This window comes from Ovis canadensis, chromosome 13 (genome assembly GCF_042477335.2).
Source record: "Ovis canadensis isolate MfBH-ARS-UI-01 breed Bighorn chromosome 13, ARS-UI_OviCan_v2, whole genome shotgun sequence".
In the NCBI taxonomy this organism is placed as follows: domain Eukaryota; kingdom Metazoa; phylum Chordata; class Mammalia; order Artiodactyla; family Bovidae; genus Ovis; species Ovis canadensis.
The window spans coordinates 22,194,067-22,209,665 of record NC_091257.1 but is presented as its reverse complement, the minus strand read 5'-3'; the positions used below and the strand labels follow the sequence as shown (position 1 = coordinate 22,209,665).

General features: G+C 42.5%; 1 protein-coding gene across 4 annotated transcripts in view; it reads left to right on the top strand.

The window, feature by feature from the left end:
• The window catches only part of TASP1 (taspase 1), a 266,211-nt gene that overhangs the window by 208,564 nt on the left and 42,048 nt on the right, over positions 1-15,599 (top strand). For all 4 annotated transcript variants that reach the window (XR_011248057.1, XR_011248058.1, XM_069547121.1 and 1 more), the window contains one exon: positions 10,733-10,843. Coding sequence is in view for 2 of the 4 variants with exons in the window: in XM_069547121.1 (XP_069403222.1) it covers positions 10,733-10,843 (111 nt within the window). In the remaining 2 variants the exon portion in view is untranslated. The remainder of the gene's footprint in view (positions 1-10,732; positions 10,844-15,599) is intronic.

Genomic DNA, 15,599 nt, shown 5'->3' with positions numbered 1-15,599 from the left:
CACTCAGTGCTTCTGTGGGTCACTTTCCTTCCTGTGCCTCAGCTTCTGCCTTTCTTTCCTTCAGTTTCTCGCCTGCCTAACAAACATAGTAATGATCCTCCCATTGGGATTTTTGTGGGAGCAGGAAAGGTGAGAAGGCAGTTACTGTCTGTCTCAGGGTGATGGCAGCAATCTTGGAGACATCTCAAAGGTAGAAGAATAGAATGGCTCTTCATTAATGGAGCTGTCATCTCTGAACTTAGTGACCAGGTCCTCTCATTGTGTTATGTGGTCTTCGTGTCGTTCAGCTATACTTCACATCTGTGAAAGTTATGTTGACTAACTTAAATGCATCTTTAGAGAAGTCCTTGGTCTTTCAGGAAGTATGAACTATCAGCCTGTTTTTGTGTCTAGAGAGTATTTATAATCTCTCTTGTTCTTTTAAGTTAGAGGTGTGTGTTTTCAGTAGGGAGCATTGCTTATTTCCAAGTCCATTTTCTTGTTCACTGGACCGCCAAACAAATCATCATCATCATTCTTCCCTCTCTCTCACCCTCTCGCTCACCCCCACCACCCTGCACCCTTATCAGTATATCTCTTTTTCTTGATATATGTGTAATTCCTGGAAAAGAAAATGCCATTCAAGTGGTTTGTCATCTAGACTTTAAAAAGAAGAAAGCAATGCACAGAATTGTATTGAAAAGATGGGGTTTCTTTGTTAAATGCGACAGGAGAGTGGAACACTAGGAGCTGCCTTCTGGCTACAGAATAGACTCTTGATCAGTTCTCACCTGTTGGAGAGGGAGTGTCATACCAAGTTTTGCAAAAGGCGGTCTAATGCTTTGGCTTACTGATCTCAGATAATGTCTGGCTGCTGCTGGTGAGGAGACACGGATCTTTAAAACCGAAAATACTCCTGTCTGTTAGAACTGATGAAGACATTAGGCTTACGAGTCTCGTCTCTCAGTGTTTTGATGAGGGAGGAAAGCAGGGTTCAGAGAGATAGGGCTTGTCCAAGTTGAGGTAGACAGCACTGGGCTCCTGGTTGTGTAGCCTGGTCTTCTCTCCATGCGTGTTTTGTGCACGCCTGTGGATTTGTCTGTCCATCCACGACTCCACTCCTCTCGGCTTACTGCCTAACCAACCCAGGCCTGTTGGATTTCCTGTCTTCTGAGGTCTGGTTGGTGGTGTCTGAGAATGGGAAACCTGACAAGGAGAGGGGGTCTCTCTGGTGGCTAGGGTAGTGTCAGGCACACTGCTCTGGAGCTCTCCGTAGCTGGCCACTGCATCTGCACAGGAGAAGCCGTTTCCAGCTGTCCCTGGTACCTCTCACATCCCTATACTTCCAGGAGTTGGTTTGTTCTTCCTCTTGGATTTTATGAGCCAGCGAACCCACCTTTTTACTTAAAATCATTCTAATTGGGATTCTGGCACTAGCAGTGAAAAGAATATGGATTTACATTCCCGTTAACTTCTCTGCCTTCATATTTACAGGGATTTTCTCCTTAAGTTTCTTCAAATTTTTCATCCTTAAAGATATGGCACAAATACAATCAGCAGGTGTCTCATTTGTGTACAGTCTGGATTTACAACTTTAATGAATGTACAGATTATACACATTTGATCAGAGTGAATGTTTTTCTTAGCATCTGTAATTATGATTTCATTACATAGTAGTTATAGATTTGGGTGTTTGAGATGTTTTAGTTGTGTAAATGAATCTTAATTTTTATTATTTCTTTGTTTCTTTTAATCTTCTTTACTTTATGCAGCTACTTGCATATGGAACTTTGAATTGTCTTAGTTAATTTTTGCCTCCCAATTCCCTATTTGATTATAGAAAGCATATCACAGAGCCCAACATTCACTTGAAGTGAATTTTTCTTACTGGGAAGAATAAGAATGTTGTTACCTTTTATACAACAGTGTTTAATATTTTAACTTGGAAAATTGATACCCTGTCACCACCACCATACAGTCACTGAATGTCAGTTGAGCACTAGTTGCAGCTGTTGCAGAAAGTTAATCAGGAAGGTATAGAAATAGATCTTGTTCAACATGGTAATCTTTGAAGATGAGCGAAATGTTGAAGTCTGTTCTTACCATTAAGATTTCTACCACCAAATGTTTAAGTAGCACCTCTGGGGTTACAAAGTTCATATATGTAAATTCAACCCTCACCACAACTCAGAAAGGTGTTTTATAATATCCATGATTTACAGTTGAAGAAACTGAAGCATATGAATTAAAAAAAAAATGTCTTGCTTAAGACCGCATAGTTACTACCTTGAGAGTCAAAACAGGGTCTTCTGTCTGAGTCAGTATTGGTTTGCTTTGTTTTTTAAAACACCACAGTGATTATATGAAATCTGAGTACTTCCATAAAAATTTTAGAATCTTCAAATATAGCACTTCAATCATTATTTCATTAAATCATTGAATGAATGCACATTGAGGGTGAGGAGCCCTGATTTGAGCTTCCATGGTGCACAGGGGACCCAATACTCTTTCCGAGCACCCATGGCACACGGCAGTGCTGTGGGCAGGCGTGTGTGTATGTGTGGCAGGGAGCTAGGGATAGGGGAAGGCGGTGAATAAGTTCATATACTTTGTTAGTCACTAAGAGGGCCTCAAAGGTGAGTCAGATACTCTCACCCTAAAGTGGTGAGAGTATACTCACCTTCTGTATAAACGGCATTGGAGCTAAAGAATAAGCTTCAGGGACTTCCATGGTGGTCTCATGGTGGGGACTCCATACTTCCACTGCAAGGGCACACGTTTGATCCCTGGTCAGGGAACTAAAATTCCCACATGCCACATGACCTGGCCAAGAAGTAAACAAAATTTAAAAGGAAAGAAATAAAAAATAATAGATTTCAGTTTATGGGGGTAAAGGAGCTGGGAAGCACAGTTCACAACAATGGGCCCAGGGGGAAATCTTGAGGAAATGGAATATAGGAAGTCCAATTTGGCTGGAGTGATGTATGTAAATAAATAGGGATGTAAGGTTGGGAAGAGATTGGAAAGCAGGTCTGGGCTAAGGAGTTTAGACATTATTCCAGAGCACTTGGGAGTCATTGAACATTTCTGAATGGTTTACTGGTATAATCACAGCTGGGGTGCATATTTCTTATTAGAGTAAACTTTGATGTCTGTTTTCCATGCCAACGTCTATTCTATGAACAACCCTATTGGTTCCGCCTGCAGAATGTACCCTGGACCCACCCTCTGCTGACTGTCTCCACTGCCACCAGGCTCGCCCAAGCCTCTGGAAACTCATAACCAAGCTCTTTCAGTGGTTTCCTGCTTCTACACTTGCCCTGCTGATCTATTCTGCACAGCAGCTAACCTGATACAAATGTAAATGACAACTACCACTGACCTGGTTAAAGCCCTTTGTCATCTTTGACCACACTTTGAGTAAAATCCAAACTTCTTGCTGGGCTCACAAGACCCCTTTAACCTTATGTGAGGTGGCCTTGCCTTTCTGCCCTCCCTTCCCCTCCATCATCTAGTTTGGCCACTCCAGCCTCCTTTTATTTCCTGAACATCCATGCTCCTCCCTACCTCAGGGTATCTGCGTTTGCTGGTTCATCCTCCTGGAATGTTCTTTCGACAGACCTTCACATGGTTGGTGCCTTATCAAAGATGCCTCCTCTGACATTTGATTTAAAGTGTTAGCCCAATCATACCTGTCAACATTTGCCAGGATACATTTTCTTCACAGCACTTCCTACCAACTGGGATGGTTCCTTGTTGATGTATGAGTTTATTACTTGTCTCCCAACCTGCTCAACTGGATATGGAAAGGGAGCCTCGTTTGTTCACTGTGGTATCCCCAGTGCCCTATGAGTCCTGGCACATCATACACATTCATTGATTAATTAAGGGGTGCATGATTGGAGCAGGAAGGACAAGGAGAGTGAACAAGGGTGCTGTTGGTGGGGAGGACATGGCAGGAGCAGGTGCAACCACAAGGAACTCACAGGACTTGATGTGGTTTGAAGAGTTGAGTCCTTGGAGAGGGAAGAGGTAGAAGGTTTTATGCTTGGGTAAGCGATGGACCTTCCCTGGTGTTTAAGTGGTAAAGAATCTGCCTGTAATGAGGAGATGCAGAAGACACAGGTTCCATCCCTGGGTCAGGTAGATCCCCTGGAGGAAGACATGGAAACCCATTGCAGTATTCTTGCCTGGGAAATCCCATGGACAGAGGAGGCTGGCAGGCTATGGCCCATGGGGTCACAAACAGTCGGACATGAATGAGTGACTAAACACACAGACAAGTTACGGGGACCCTAGGAGAAGTTCCTGGATATGCTGAGAAAGGAACAGCTGTAGAGGTGCCGAGAACCTTCAGGCAGGTGTGGTGGGATGTAATCTTATGCCGAGTTTCCTGTTCCCTGAGAGGCTCTACTGCAAAGCAGGCACGATCGTGAGCTCAGAGAAACATGGGGAGAAGCCTTCCTCCCCAGCTCTGGCATGGCCGTAACACATCATGGAACCACTCTGAACCTCAGGTTCTTCATCTGTAAAATGATCATAAAAAGCCTTCTCATGGTGGTTCTGGAAATAAAACTACAGAACATGACAGTATGGATCTAGGGCCTTAGGATGGCTTCTTGGTGGCTGTGAATTCCCTATCTCCTTTCCCTCTTCTCTGAGGGGCTGAGGAGAAAAAACTGTACTCTGGTTCCGCAGTTTAAATATGTGTTGCTTTTCATTGCAAACCTGTGTGTGTGTGTGTGTGTGTGTGTGTGCGCGCGCGCGCGCGCACGCGCACACACGCACACACACACGCATGGGCACACACACATGAATTAAAAAGACAAGCGATGCCCCTAGGCTTATCCTGAAAATAGGTAGTTCCTTGTCCTGACCCTCCATACCCCACTGAGTTTCTCTCCCCGGAAGCTCCTATTTTTAACTCTCTTAACTATTTTTTTCTAAAATTTACATCTATAATTCAACATAACATGTCTATACTACTATTTCTTGATTTTGCAATCTTAAATACTATTTGGATATCAAATTAAGATGTTATCATCTTCAAATCAGGGAAGGCAAGGATTTAGTTCCTTTATATTTCCAACTTCCAGCCTACACTCACCCACATAGGCTTTTTCTCTTCTTAACGTATTATATTCTTGTTTTTTAGTTCATCCATATGGACAAGTTTATATTTTTTACTCTAGCCATCGACATCTGAGCTACATAGTGTGCTGTGATTCTTTTCATTTTCTGTAGAAATTTGTATTTTGTCTGCAGTTAATATCTGCCTCACTTTTTTTTTAAACCACTCTTTTATTCTGTCTTCCCTCAAAATGTGAGACATTTCCTCTCAATAATTTAAAACTCAGCATGTACCTTATAAGTTTAAATTTTTTCCCATTTGGAAATACCATTCCAGCTTCCTCTGGCTCTTTGTCGTTTTGGTTCATTGGCTTTCCAACCCTGTTTGTAGCTGTGTGTCACCCAGGAATACTTTTGTTTTCTCTTGTCTTGAAGCCCCTGTTCCCAGATCTTCATTTCTTTCTCATTATTTCCCTTATTCCCTAATTTTGCCAAGGCACATTTGTCCTACAACTTTCTGAGAAAGAGTGCACGGGAGGTGAATTCTTTGAGACTTTGTCCAGCTTCAATCTCCTTTCATGCTTGATTGACATTTTGGCCAAGGATAGAATTCTAGGTTGGAAATAGTTTTCTCTCTGCATTTTGAAAATATTACCTCCTAATCACCTAGATCCCAGAGTTGCTGTTGAGAAATCCAATGCCATTATAATCCCCTTGCCTTCTCAGTGATCATTTTTTCCCATTTGGAAATTTTTTAGACCTTTCTTTTCTCAGTATTTTGATATTTCATAGTGATACATCTTCATGGCGCCTCCCCCCCTCTCCCCCCCATGAATTATGCTGGGAGGTTTATGAGCCTTTTCAGTCTGAACACTCATACGTCAATTCTTGGAACTGTTTTTTTGTTTCTTTTGAAATTTATTCCCTTTCATTTTTTAAAAAATTTGTTCTCTTTGAAACTCCTTTTAATCAACTATTGGATCTTCTGGCCTGTTCTGATTAAAAATATTTTTTTCTCTCTCATGTCTTACCTCAGTCTTTCTTTCCTTGTGTTTCTGGGGGTTGCAACTTACAGGAAGAACTAAGGTTCTTCAACCAGGGGTCGAACCTGGGCCCTCCCAGTTAAAGTGCCAAGTCCTAACCACTGGAATGCCAGGGACTCTTTCCCCTTCCCCCACCTTTAAATTTTTTTTTTTCTTCTGCTCAAAGTATTTGCCTAAGTTTCCCCTCTGTTACCTTTTTGCTTTTTTGCTCTCTGTGTTTCCCAGAGGCCTAATGGAAACAGCTAGTGATTCTAGGTTGTCTGTGAGGAGAAAAGGAAAGATATACCCATTTGAATGCAGAGTTCCAAGAACAGCAAGAAGAGATAAGAAAGCCCACCTCAGAGATCAGTGCAAAGAAACAGAGGAAAACAATAGAATGGGAAAGACTAGAGATCTCTTCAAGAACATTAGATACCAAGGGAATATTTCATGCAAAGATGGGCTCAATAAAGGACAGGAATGGTATGGACCTAAGGAAGTGGAAGATATTAAGAAGAGGTGGCAAGAATACACAGAACTGTACAAAAAAGATCTTCATGACCCAGATAATCATGATGATATGATCACTCACCTAGAGCCAGACATCCTGGAGTGTGAATTCAAGTGGGCCTTAGAAAGCATCACTAAGAACAAAGCTAGTGGAGGTGATGGAATTCCAGTTGAGCTCTTTCAAATCCTAAAAGATGATGCTTTGAAAGTGCTGCACTCAGTATGCCAGCAAATTCAGAAAACTCAGCAGTGGCCACAGGACTGGAAATGGTCAATTTTCACTCATTCCCAAAGAAAGGCAATGTCAAAGAATGCTCAAACTACCACACAATTGCACTCATCTCACACACTAGTAAAGTAATGCTCAAAATTCTCTAAGCCAGGCTTCAACAGTATGTGAACCGTGAACTTCCAGATGTTCAAGCTGGTTTTAGAAAAGGCAGAGGAACCAGAGATATTAAATTGCCAACATCCACTAAGAGGAGAGAGAAAAAGTTGGCTTAAAGGTCAGTATTCAGAAAACGAAGATCATGGCATCCGGTCCCATCACTCCATGGGATATAGATGGAGAAACAGTGGAAACAGTGTCAGACTTTATTTTTTTGGGCTCCAAAATCACTGCAGATGGTGATTGCAGCCATGAAATTAAAAGACGCTTACTCCTTGGAAGAAAAGTTATGACCAACCTAGATCGTATATTCAAAAGCAGAGACATTACTTTGCTGACTAAGGTCCATCTAATCAAGGCTATGGTTTTTCCAGCAGTCATGTATGGACTGTGAGAGTTGGACTGTGAAGAAAGCTGAGCGCCAAAGAATTGATGCTTTTGAACTGTGGTGTTGGAGAAGACTCTTGAGAGTCCCTTGGACTGCAAGGAGATCCCACCAGTCCATTCTGAAGGAGATCAATCCTGGGATTTCTTTGGAAGGACTGAAGCTAAAGCTGAAACTCCAGTACTTTGGCCACCTCATGCAAAGAGTTGACTCATTGGAAAAGACTTTGATGCTGGGAGGGATTGAGGGCAGGAGAAGAAGGGGATTACCGAGGATGAGATGGCTGGATGGCATCACTGACTTGATGAATGCAAGTCTGAGTGAACTCTGGGAGTTGGTGATGGATGGGGAGGCTTGGTGTGCTGTGATTCATGGGGTCGCAACGAGTCGGACACGACTGAGCAACTGAACTGAACTGGATCATCGAAAAAGCAAGAGAGTTCCAGAAAAATATCTATTTCTGCTTTATTGACTATGCCAAAGCCTCTGACTGTGTGGAATACAACAAACTGGAAAATTCTGAAAGAGGTGGGAATACCAGACCATCTGTCCTGCCTCTTGAGAAATCTCTATGCAGGTCGGGAAGCAACAGTTAGAACTGGACATGGAACAACAGACTGGTTCCCAATAAGAAAAGGAGTACATCAAAGCTGTAAATTGTCACCCTGCTTATTTAGCGTATATGCAGAGTACATCATGAGAAATGCTGGGCTGGATGAAGCACAAGCTGGAATCAAGATTGCCAGGAGAAATATCAATAACCTCAGATATGCAGATGATACCACCCTTATGGCAGAAAGCGAAGAACTAAAGAGCCTCTTGATGAAAGTGAAAGAAGAGAGTGAAAAAGCTGGCTTAAAGCTCAACATTCAGAAAACTAAGATCATGGCATCCAGTCCCATCACTTCATGGCAATAGATGAGGAAACAGTGGAAACAATGGTAGACTTTATTTTTGGGGGCTCCAAAATCACTGGAGATGATGAATGCAGCCATGAAATACAAAGACACTTACTCCTTGGAAGAAAAGTTATGACCAACCTAGACAGCATATTCAAAAGCAGAGACATTACTTTGTCAACAAAGGTCCATCTAGTCAAGGCTGTGGTTTTTCCAGTAGTCATGTATGGATGTGAGAGTTGGACTATAAAGAAAGCTGAGTGCTAAAGAATTGATGCTTTTGAACTGTGGTGTTGGAGAAGACTCTTGAGAGTCCCTTGGACTGCAAGGAGATGCAACCAGTCCATCCTAAAGGAGATCAGTCCTAGGTGTTCATTGGAAGGACTGATGCTGAAGCTGAAACTCCAGTACTTTGGCCACCTGATGGGAAGAGCTGACTCACTGGAAAAGACCCTGATGCTGGGAAAGATTGAAGGCAGTAGGAGAAGGGGATGACAGAGGATGAGATGGTTGGATGGCATCACTGACTCAATGGACATGAGTTTGAGCAAGCTCTGGGAGTTGGTGACGGACAGGAAGGCCTGGTTTGCGGTGGTCCACGGGGTTACAAAGAGTTAGGCACGCCTCAGCGACTGAACTGAGCTGAGCTGAGCTATGCTCTTTAAGTACGAAGAATCTGAGCTGAAAACCCTTTGTATGTGAGTCACACTTGTCATCTTGAAGCCATCCCCATAAAGTAAGAATGAGTGATGTTTTTAGGTTCTCTCAGGTAGGTTCTTAGTCTTGAATTGGTTTGAATTAAGACTGGAAATACTCTTGAGACTGAAAAGGAGTGATCCAGTCTCTTGCTTGGAAGGTATCAGCCTTCTCGTGTCCGTGGAGCCTGTGGGTGAAGGGAGCTGGTTGTTTCACATAAAGGCTCGCCTTCAGCCCCTAACTTCAGTGTGGAGCCTCCCTCCTGCCCTGGGCTGAGCCCAGTGACCTGAGCCTCCAGTCCCTCTGGTTCAGCCTTTCTAGAGAGTAAATATCCTGCTTCCTCTAGGGCTGGGGAGGAGTAACTTCCTCTCTAGATAGGAATGTGGGACTTGAGATCAAGTGTCAGCAAACTTTCTGTAAAGGGCCGAAGAGTAGATTTTAGACTTTGTGGGCAACACTTTGGTCTCTACCACAGATTCTTCTCTTCCTCGTCCTTCTCCTCTCTCTCTTAAAAAAGCGAAGCAAACAAATCAAAAAACCCTTTAAAATATAAAATAAACGTTCTTTGCTTACAGACAGTACAAAAATAGACTGTAAACTAGACAGGTCATAGTTTACCCACCCTGGTCTAGAAGATCCTTTTGGACACTCTCAACCAACCACTTTTATTTCAGGTGCACCCTGCATTCCTGCCTCTAGAACTTGAAGCCTCCAATTTCTGGTCCTTTTTTGATTTTATGACAAAACTGGGTGTCCCCCAACTCCAAACAGCCTCTTATAGGTGTCCCCCAACTCCAAACAGCCTTTTTTCCTGCCTCCTCCCCGCCCCACGGCAGCTTTCCCAGGTCCGCTAGGTGCGCAACTACTTGTCTGTCTTCTTTCTCTTTTCTGAAGGTCTGTTTTCCTGTTTTTCCCTCGTCTCTTTCTCTGTCCTTATTGGGCCATGGCTCTTTTTTTTTTTTCCCCTTCCCTTTCCCCCAATTTACTGGGATTTGAGAAAGGAGTGGAGATAAATGCATGTATTTAATCTACTAAGTTTAACCAGAAGCTCCCCCCAAATCCAATTTGGCTGGGTTTTATTTTTATGACTTTCTTTGATAGCACTTGGGTTAATTTTGCATTTGTTCTCCACGTGCTCACTTGCTGTGCCAGATGTTCGAAGAAGATGTCCTTGGGGAGGAAAAAGGAGGGGCTTTAAAACGCAGTGTTGCTGAAATGCTCGCAATGGTTCAGTGTGTGAGATCTCTCCGAAGCACGGCCGTTCCTAACCACCAGACTCTCATAATAGAAATACAGCTTCACCCTTATTTGTGTAAACCATCAGGAGCATTTTTAAACGTTTGTCATAAACTTTGTGGCTTTTTGTTGAAAATTGAATTTAAGGTAGTAAATGGAAGCTTTTGGTGGCATGCCGCTGACGGCAGGGAGAGTCTGGTAAGTGATCCCGAAGAGTTGATCAAAGGGAGCTGCTGAACAGTTTTTGCTGTATTTGTGTTTTGGGCCTTTAATCTGGCAGTGTTTCCAATTCCATTCTGAATATGGTCATGCACACTCCACCCCTGCTCATGTCTCCTTGGCAGCATCTGGTACTGTCTCTGTCTGTTAGGGTTCAAGCCTGCCTTCACGATCCAGCCTGGACAAGATATGAACAACAGCGAGCATCAAAAAATAGGCATCTTTCAAAATCTTACCCATCCCACACATTTGTTCCCATAATCAAATGAAAATTGGGAGTGAAAAGAGTAAAATGAACTAAAACTGACCACCGGTCGTTTGTGTCTAGGCTCGCCTTTCCTGGCCAGTGAAGACGGCGTGCTCGGAGGGGTGATTGTCCTCCGGTCCTGCCGATGCTCTGCAGAGCCTAACGCCTCCCAAAATAAGCAGACACTTCTGGGTAAGTTAAACTTACACATCGTGTGGGTGTCTTTCTCTTTCCTTTTGTTCCGAGCCAGGGACAGATTTATATCCTTATGTTGATCATTTTAACCTGTGGGTGGGCCAGGATGTTCCATTGATAGGTATACATATCGCTATTCCACTGACCTCTCTGCCTAGGTTAACGTCTACAAGGTAAATATTCATTTCAGGGTATATGATTATAGCATGTTTTCCAAATGGACTGAGAACCTAGCACCTTTCCTAAAGCCCAATATTAAGAATATTGGACCGTGTATTTATCCCCTGCCTTATTTGACATAGCATTTGAGATGACCCATCGCAGTAAACACAGTAACACAGAGAGAAGCTTCTTCCTCTTCTCCTCCCCGAAAGGAATCAGAATCATGTGAAGACGTACTGGCCTAGTTCACCCTGGCTTCATGGCTTATTAGCTGTGATGCCTGCACGCATCAGTCTCACTGTTCTGTGCCACCTCCTCCTCCACATTAGAAAGATATCCACCCTGCCTGCTCATAATACTGTGGTGAGGAAGGGTCCCATGAATATTTTGCAGATTTGCAGATGTCCACCCACATGTGTGGCTTTGTCTCTAACAAAGTGCACCAGTGGGGATGGAGCCCAGCCCACCCTCCATTTGACGAGGCACAGATTTGTGGGGGAGCCTCTACCCATAGAGGTGCCTTTTCCTAAGTCATTTATCCAGAGCAAGGGGCATTTAAAAAGTCTGCATGAATGTGCCACATAAGCTAGCAGGGGCTCCTATATCTTATTTTTCTTTAATTGACTTTTTAATCGAATTGTGTGCTCATTCAGAAAAGTGCACAAATCATTGTAAGTGCAACTGCTTGGAAAATATTACAAACTGAGCCCACCCATGTGACCAGCATGTAGATAAAAAGTAGAACTTTGCTGTAATCCAGAAGTTCCCTTATAACCCTCCCCAGTCTCTACCCCTTCAAAGTTAATAACCATTCAGCCTTCCAACACCTTGATTAGTTCTATTTGGTTTTGTGTTTTGTATAAATAGGATCATAGAATATGTTTCCTTGGTGTCTGATGTCTTCAGTGAATGTTACGCCTGTTAACTTCATCCATGTTACTTGTGACAGCTTGTTCACTCTCATTGCTATATAGTAGTCCGTCATGTATGGTGATACTACTCAGTGGTTATCCATTCTTCTGTAAGTTTTTTTAAATTTTTTAAATAAGCACTACAAGTCATTCTGAGGGCTGTGGCAGTTCAGCTCTTTGTATAAAATGCCTTTTATCAAGTATGGTTGACACCTGATCTGTATCGTATGATTGTTGTGAATTGCTGTAGTACAAGTCCCTTCCTATTTTGAAGTTTTATGAGTCTATAAAATAGAAAAACTAGCATTTCTTATGAGGATAAAAATTATTTTTTCTTTAGAAGCCTGAAGAACTTCCATAAAAATCTTTCCTCTCATTTGCCAAAGGTGGGGGGTGGAGAAACACTACACTTTTATAGAAAATGATTCTTTCTCCACCTGATCACCAACTTTGTAATTTTTCTTGCTATATTTATTTTCTTCCTGTTTCCACCCACTATACTTAGTACCCAGGTTGTTCCTAGCAAAAAAAAAAAAAAAAAAAATTTAAACGGAGGCAAATAGTTACTTGCTTCTTTGGTATCCTAATCATTTTTGAAACCTTTGAATATCTTCCACAGTTAGGTAGCAGGGAGTTTGTCTTTAAAATATGCACAGAGGGACTTCCCTGGTGGTCCAGTGGCTAAGACTCTGAGCTCACAATGCAGGGGGAGGAAGGGGGGGGTCCAGGTTGCAGCCCTGGCTGGGGAGCTAGATCCCACATGCTGCAACTAAGAGTTGGCATGGCCCAGCTAAAGAGTTCACATGCTGCATCTAAAGATCCCACATGCTGAAACAAAGATCAGAGATCCGATGTGCAACAGCTAAGACCTGGCGCAGCCAAATAAATACATAAATAAAAGTAAATATTTTAAAATGACCTTTAAAAAGATCAAATAAAATATGCAGAGGATGTTCCTGAGCATTCCATAAAAACTCAGAAAAAGTCTTTAGTCCTGGGAGGCAGGGTAGGGGACAGTTATTGAAATTGTTTCATAGCCTGCTGCTAGAATGGAGTTTCTGTTCTTCACTGAGCCTGGGCTTTCACCCATTCAAGTTAATTCTGGAAATTGTAAGAATTTTATTTTTTTACTTGTCCTTTCATTTTTGGAGTTAAAGGTATATTTAAAGATAAGTCATAGAATTTTAGCTCATGTTAATTTTTATCACTAAAGTAGTCATTCGTACACTGGTTCCTACTCTCCACGTCAAGGAGAAGAATAAAATGTAAAGTGTTGCTTTATGGAATGAGTGAAGTCTTGCCATTTGTTTGTGAAGTTTAAAACCTGGTGAATGTAGGCTCCTATCAGCTTCTACCAGTGATGTGGGTTTTTACATATTTTGCTTTAAGAAACTTTCATGTGTTCAGTAACTGGCGAGAAAGTAAATGTGTACAGAGGGATAGAAAGAAGATGTGAAGGTCACCTTTGCTCCCCAGTTCCCAGAGTGCCAGCCCCTCATTCTGGTTGTTCTCGTGGGATTCACCTTCATTCTGTAGAATGTGCTCCTGTTCTGTTTCTCCATTAGTCAGTAACTTGTGGCTCCCTTGGGGGAAGAAATTAAGAGCAGAGCTCATACCACTCCCCATCACCTTTCCTCATGACTTTTGTGAGAACTCTAATCTGAAGCTGTATATTTAATTTTATTGCAACTTTAATGCTCTACTTCCTGACTCATCAGCTTTTATCATCTCTTCCAACCATACCTCACCCCTTGGACTATGTAAGCTTCTTTCCTCTTCCTCCATGATTCCCAACCCTCATCTCAACCTCTAGCAACCACACCATTGTTGTCATAGTAACATTGCATTCTGTTCTACAGCCTACTTGCTTTCTACACTCTGATTAGAATTTGATTCCAAACAGTGACAATTAATAACCAGCATTGGTAGTGTCATGATTATGTGAATATTATTCACTGCAGATCCCAGGAGTAGAAGATTAGACCCATCAGAAAGGAAGTATCTGCCATAAGCCCCTGCCTGTAAAAGGAGAATGTTTCAAACATCAAACTCAAGTGGGTTCTTCTATGCTTTACCACGTTAATTGCTCCAGATCAGGCTGCAACATAATTTGCTTCATGTTTGGCCCATGACTTCTCATTTATCACTTTATAAAATTCTCATGAAAATATAACTTCATCAACTCATGGCTCCTTAATGTTTGGTAATATCAAGTAACCAGGAAGGCTCAGAAGTCTTTCTTTCCTATACATCCAAACAAAACAAAACAATTACCCAAATTAAATTAAAAAAATCCACTTAACTGCTGTATGTATCACTTTTTTGTATGATTATATACAATATACATATACTTTTTTGTATAATATATATACAATATATTATTTTGCATAATATATATACTTTTTAGTATATTTGTATACTAATATATGTAATTTTTGATTATAGTACAATCAAAATAATCTCAAACTTCAGCTTTTTCCATATTGACTCTCTTTTCTGAAAATCATCAATAGCATTTCCCTTACACCACAAATGCAGTTTCAATCAAACCCCATTGCCACCTGATGGAGTTTCCAGGAAGCCATTACCCAGCTTCTCCTCTTGACAAATGCATCAATTACAAGAGCCCCAGGGGCTGCTTCAGGGGTGGGATGGCTCAAGAACAGGCCCTTTCAAGGTTTGGCCTTTGTTACTGATTCAGGAATACAGTTGGAGAATCCCAGCTATAGAGTAACTTTCAAAGTCCTCTTGCATGACTTTGTTATGTGTGCTTTGTCCATAAACTGTTTGAGAGAAAGGGAGTTTAATTCCCTCCCCAGTGACTCTCTCCAATGCATAAGAATATGTCAGGATGACAGTCTGTGACTTCCAAGGCGAAGTCAGAAAAGGCGCTGTTCACTCACTCCAGGAAAGACCAGCTACCGTGTCACAAGGACACTCAAGCAGCACCACGGAAAGGTCCCTGTGGCAAAAAAACTGTGACCGCCTTCCAACTACCAGCAAGGCACTGGGGCTCCGCGCCAACAGCCTTGGTCCCAGGGGAGCCTGCAGATGACAGGATCTTAGCAGGTTTCTGGACTGAAATCTCATGTTGTTGTTGTTGTTGTCCAGTCGCTCAGTCGTGTCCGACACTTTGTGACTCTATGGATTGCAGCAAGCCAGTCTTCCCTGTCCTTCACCATCTCCTGGAGTTTGCTCAAACTCATGTCCATTGAGTCAGTGATGATATCCAGCCATCTCATCTTCTGTTGTCCCCTATTCTCCTCTTGCCCTCAATCTTTCCCAGGATCAGGGTCTTTTCATGAAAGATGCTGAAAAAGAACCACCCAGCACAGACACTCCTGAACTCCTAGTCTGCAGAAACTTAGATAATAAAATGTTTGTCATTTTAAACCACTAGATTTGGGGGTAATTTATGCAGTGAGTAGTGAAGTCGGTCAGTCGTGTCCGACTCTTTGTGACCCCGTGCATGTAGCCTACCAGGCTTCTCTGTCCATGGGAGTCTCCAGGCAAGAATACTGGAGTGGGTTACCATTTCCTTCTCCAGGGGACCTTCCCGACCCAGGGGTCGAACCCGGGTCTCCCACATTGGAGGCAGACGCTTTAACCTCTGAGCCACCAGGGAAGCCCCTATTTATGCAGTGATAGATAACAAATCAACCTCTGAAATGCTCTCCCTG